Source organism: Dipodomys ordii, unplaced genomic scaffold (genome assembly GCF_000151885.1).
Source record: "Dipodomys ordii isolate 6190 unplaced genomic scaffold, Dord_2.0 Scaffold2, whole genome shotgun sequence".
NCBI lineage: Eukaryota > Metazoa > Chordata > Mammalia > Rodentia > Heteromyidae > Dipodomys > Dipodomys ordii.
Window position 1 is genome coordinate 32,365,288 of NW_012267218.1, and position 6,017 is coordinate 32,371,304.

The 6,017-nt window shown below is 38.6% G+C and overlaps 1 protein-coding gene across 1 annotated transcript in view; it reads left to right on the plus strand.

Annotated features, from left to right (window-relative positions):
* The window catches only part of Kcnh5 (potassium channel, voltage gated eag related subfamily H, member 5), a 275,839-nt gene that overhangs the window by 16,190 nt on the left and 253,632 nt on the right, over positions 1-6,017 (plus strand). The window contains exon 2 of the mRNA XM_013013844.1: positions 911-1,034. Within this exon, the coding sequence (XP_012869298.1) occupies positions 911-1,034 (124 nt within the window). The remainder of the gene's footprint in view (positions 1-910; positions 1,035-6,017) is intronic.

Consider the following 6,017-nt stretch of genomic DNA (forward strand, 5'->3'; position numbering starts at 1 on the left):
CTGCAATGCTTGGTAAGAAATGTACGCATTATCCTGCCCATGTAATTGTAACCCCTCTGTACAGTATGTTCACAAATAAAAAATAAAAAAAAAGAATATTGGCAGCTTCAAATTCTGTATAGCATGTGGTAGAAAAAAATAATACCTTTGAATAATTTTATTTTAAAATACTCAAAGTATTAAGGAGAAGTTTTTTTTAAAGATCAACCTAATGTACACAGAATTTTTCTATCATATTAAAATTATATTAATAGATTTATTTTGGGAGGTGGTCATCTAATTTGCCTATTACAAGTTCATTATTTTCAATTTGTAGAAAAGGGACAATAGCTCTACTTTTAATCAGTTACTCAAATTTTAGTTTTAGTTATTATAGTCATTAACAGTATTTAATACCATATATTCTTTTTGCAATATAGGGTATACTTTAATGCAAAGAGGGATTATAAGAGGTTTCTTTTTTTTTCTTTTTTTTATTGTTGTGAAAATACTGTACAGAGGGGTTACAATTACATGAGCAAGATAATGAGTACATTTCTTATCAAGCATTGTTGCCTCCTCCTTTGTTTCCCCTTCCCATCCCTTCCCATCTCCCCCCTCCCGCATTCCCTCCTTCCCCCCCCCCCCTGCCCTGCAAGTTGTAAAGTTCGTTTTTTGGCATAACGATTTGTATATCTCATTGTTGCAATGGAAGAGGGTTTCTTTTGAATGGAAGTTTTAGTGTTCATTGCTGTTCTCACTGACCCTCCTAAATTGATGATTTTAATTTCAACAACTGATTTTATTACTTGTATCATAACAAACCATTATTGTGTTTGCTCATTCTCTTGAATTTACATTTTTGATTACTTGAAAGGAGCAAATTATGGAGTAAAGTTAAATAACTATCTTTTTCTTCTTTCCATCCTAGAATCGAGTTTCTTGCTGGGAAATGCCCAGATTGTGGACTGGCCTGTAGTTTACAGTAATGACGGATTTTGTAAACTCTCTGGGTATCACCGAGCTGACGTCATGCAGAAAAGCAGCACATGCAGGTGGGTGTCAGAACAGCCTGGGGTCCTAAAATGGATCAGAATTCTGAAAGCGACTGAAAGGCGTATGTCTACTTAGACTCATGTGTGAAATGCATCAGTGCAAGATTCAGATCCATCTTGTGTGTGTGTGTGTGTGTGTGTGTGTATGTGTTCATCCTTGGGCTTGACCTCAAGACCTGAGCACTGTCTTTTAGCTTTTCCACTCAAGGCTGGCACTCTACCGCTTGAGCCATGCCATCACTTCCAGCTTTTTGCTGGTTAGAGGTAAATATCTCATCAACTTTCCTGCCTGGGCTGGCTATTATCTCAGCCTCATGAGTAGCTAGAATTGTAGGTGTGAACTGCCAGTGCCTGGCTCAGAGATAGCATTTTAAAGGTGATTATATTCTGAACAGAAACAATTTTCCCTTGTTGCACAAAATGCTGTGTATTTTGCTAATCTGAGAACCGCAGCCAGTTTAAGGTCTACATAGAATGATAAAGTATAGCATCTGACAAATGAACAAATCATATCTGAGCTCTGGCAGCAGGTTGTTCTTGGGGACATGATTTATTTTAATGTCCTCTGATTTTAAACATATTCTTTCCTCCCTTTTAAATTAAACTATGCTCCTTATAGGTTTACTGCGGTATTATTTGGAAGCATGAAGAATTAAAAGTAATTAACGTATCTACTTGTAGGAGATCTGTTAAAATGTATTATGGCTGCCAGGTGCTGGGGCTCATGCCTGTAATCCTAGCTACTCAGGAGGCTGAGATCTGAGTGAGGCTCATGATTCAAAACCAGCCTGTGTAGGAAAGTTCATGACTCTTATCTTCAATCAGTTAAGTATCCAAAAACCCCTCAAAACCCCAGAAGTGAAGCTATGACTTAAGTGGTAGAGTATTAGCTTTGAACATAACAGCTCAGGAACCTAGGCCCTGGAGTTCAAGCCCCAGGGCTAGCACCAAAAATAAAAGCTTTACAGCAAAGCCTTGATGTTCTACGTATGTTGGAATATAATAGCCCTAGAAAAAGCTCACAACACTTACCAAGTTAAAAAAAACACCAACAAACATGCCAGGAGAGACACTGTTCTGTTTTTGAAACAATTTGCATCATAATTCTAAATTTTTTAGAAAAAAATCACACATAAATCCATACCAAATTTTTCAGTCTCCAGGTTTGGTGGTAGAGTGGGGTGGGTGGTAGGACCAGAGTCTGAACTCAGAGCGTCACTTGCTAAGCAGGTACTTTGTCACTTAAGCCTAGTGATGTACTTTTTTTTTCTTAAAATACATCTTTTCCTCCCATTACTGGGATACATTTTTTTTAATACTCTTTAAAAATGAGACACAAGGAAATGAAGGATAGAGGAAAATCATATATAGGTTTAGAAATATAATGTTCATACTTACAAATGATTATAGCATTTTGGAGTCACAGAATTGCAGTTAAGATGGAAATAAAACGTTTGGCACAGGAAATAAATAACTCAAAGAATTTTCACTAATTGCTGTAATGACACATTTAGGCAAACACGAGAAGCTACAAATCAGGGAGCTTCAGTTTACATGGGGGAAATATAGCTTGTGTCACTCTACATTAAAGAAAAGCAATTGGTTTTATGTGACAGTTGTATTAGATGAATTAGTCAGTAGGAATAAAATGGCAACCACATAAATGATTATATGTCATATTTTTTAAAATATTCAAATGTGAATTTTTTAATGGAAAATAAAAGATGTTAACTTGTGTTTGTTCCTCTTTTTACAATCATTCAAGTGTTTATTATTAGTGTGTTTTAAATTCATCTTCTATGTATGTATGTATGTATCTATCTATCTATTTATCTATCTATCTGTCACCAATCTGGGCCTGGGCATTGTCCCGGAGCTTGTTTGCTCAAGACTAGTGTTCTACCACTTGAACCACAGCTCTACTTCTGCTCCTTTTGGTAATGAATTGGAATTTTGGTAGTGAATTGCTCCAATTCACTTGAATGATTGTAAAAAGAGGAACAGGATGGATAGGATTGGATAGGATAATGCTGGATAAACTAGGGAAATAAAAGCACTTACCTGACCTGGCTATCTTCAAACTGTGATCTTCAGATATCTGTCTCCTGAATTGCTAAGATGACAGGTGTGAGCCATTGACACCCAGCTCCATCTTCCATATATTTAATAAATAGGTATATGCTTGAAATGTTGCTTCTATGTGCTCATTTGCATGACCTACATCAGTGCTACTACCATGGAGTAATATTCCTTTAACTATCTTCATTGAACATTAGGTTGAGATTTTCTTAATGTCTGTTAAAATTTATATTTTAGCATCTTTAAGTAGTTGTACAAAGGAGTTACCATTCAGCAAATCAGGTTATAAACAATGCATCTTGGTCAGTGTCATCCCTTTCATTGTTCTCTCCCCTCCCCTCAACCCATCCCTGCTTTGGTTTTCCTTAGATTCATAGGATGTGCATCGAATATCGTGACTACATTCTTCCCATTTTCTCTTCATTCATTTACCCCCTCCTCTTGACCTTCCTCCTCTTCAGCATTTGATTACCTCTTTCCTGGTATTCATTCTGTTGGACTATGACTTAGTTGTGAGTTAGTTTTTCCCCTGCAGATATCATACTTTGGTTAATACATTTGTGTACATTTGTATACAACACTCTATGTGTTTCCCTGTATATTCACAAATTAGTTCTGGCTTCCACATATGAGAGAGAATTTTTCTTCTTCTTCTTTCTTCTTTCTTTCTTTCTTTCTTTCATTTTGTCTGTTGTGGGGCTTGAACTCTGGACCTGGGCGCTGTCCCTGTGCTCTTCAGCTCAAGGCCAGCACTCTACTGCTTGAGCCACAGCACCACTTCCAGTTTTCTAGTGGTTTATTAGAGATAAGAGTCTCACAGAATTTCCTGCCTGGATTGGCTTTGAATTGTGATCTCAGATCTCAGCCTCCTGAGTAGCTAGGATTACAGGTGTGAGCCACCAGTGCCTGGCTTATGAGAGAGAACTTTTTAAAATCACAATCTATGTGGTTCATTGTTATGTGTTACTGTTGTCCAGCACTCTGGCTTCTTCACTGCTTCCTGCCATGGAACCCACCACTTTCCCACCCAAGCAGTGTGGAGATAAACATCCTCATGTATGAGATGTTTTCTGTCTTTATGCCCAGTGATGGGGTTGAGATAATAGAGCTCATGCAGAATTTGTAAATTATAGCTTTCAGATTTCCAGATAGAGCAAGGCAGCCTGCTGTGTCCTCCTCAGCCCTGCGGGTCGGGAGAGTGCCTACATTTCTGTTTTACAAAAACCTGATATATAGTAGGCACTGGCTCACTTTTGTTTCCACTAAAATTAAAACAAAAACCAACAGAATTTTGTGAGTCAGGCAGGTGTTGGTGGCTCAGGTCTGCACAACTTAGCTACTCAGGAGGCTGAGATCTGAGGATGGTTATTCCAAGTCATCTCAGGCGGGAGAGGACATGAAGTTATCTGTAATGAAGTACCCAAAAACCCTGGAAGTGGAGGTGTGGCTCAAGTGGTAAAAAAATCAAAGGGACAATGCCCAGGCCCTGAGGAAAAGCTTCATTACTGGTACACACACACACACACACACACACACACACACACACACACACAAAACAACAACAAAAACATTTTGTGGCATTTTGTCTTCAAGTTCAGAAATTCTCTCTATTGCTTGAGCTTGCTTATTAAAACTTTAACCTGTGTCTTGTATTTGATTTGACTTATTGAATTCTTTAGTCCCAAGATTTCTGATTTTTTTTTTTTTGTTACTAGCATGTGGCCTTGTACTTGCTAGTAGGCTCTCTACCACTTTAGCCATACTTTGACCCCTATTACTTTAGTCTGGCTTTTTCCTTGGACTAGCCTGACCATAGCCCTCCTATTTATACATTCCCTGTAGCTACATTGGCAAGCATGAACTACCACACCTTGATTATTTTATTGATTGAAATGAGGTCTCCCAAACTTTGTCCACACTGGCTTTGAACTGTGATCCTCACAAGTAGCTTGGATTGTAACCATGCACGACTGCACTAGGCATTTTTGGTAGACTTTGATCTTTGCTGTCTCATTTCTGCTGCATACGATTTTTATAAAATGCCACGTGTGTATGTTGTGGAGAGACAAGAAGACAACAGAACTCCATGCTTTGCTAACTGTGGGAATCAAATAATGACTACACACTGGCAGGCTTTAAGGAAGTGATATGCTGTTTCTCTGCTTATGGTGTGCATCTTTATTTACAGTGGCTCCTCTTGTCCTTAGGAATATGTTCCAAGACCCCAAATGGATGCCAGAAATAATAGATAGTTCAGAACCCTATATATACTTTTTATCCTATATATGTATATCTATGAAAAAGCTGAAGCCAGGCATAGAAAACATGAACAATGATCATAATGACGGAACAAATATAACCGTCTGCTGTAATGGAATGTATGTTAGTATGTTCTCTTTCTCTCTGTCTTGCTCAACATACACCGTTATACTGCCATCTTTTCACATAAAAGAAGCACTTTAGGGTCTTGCTTTCGTATTTCTAAATCCTTACTGTTATGCTTGGTGACATTATTAAGTAAAATGTCAGGATACAAGCACTGCAGAACTGCAGCTTGAAAACAGAGAAACTAGTAAATGACACTGGCATGTCAAGGATTTGGTTGCAAATAGAGTACACATGTCCCAGACAAGGGATCATTCATGACCTGCGTGGAAGAACTGTGGGGACAAGATCTCATCATGGTAGTGAGAATGACGGGCACATGAAATTTAGGAATGTTTGTTGTGAAACCTTCCATTTTGCCGCGGACCAGGTTCCTCCCCTAGGTATCCTCCGTCGTCCCGACAGAACGCGGACCGGGTTCTGTCGGGACGACGGAGGATACCTAGGGGAGGAACCTGGAATAGGATGGGGAGATGGCAAACAGACAACTCACACACATTAGGAGTGGATGCTGAGTGC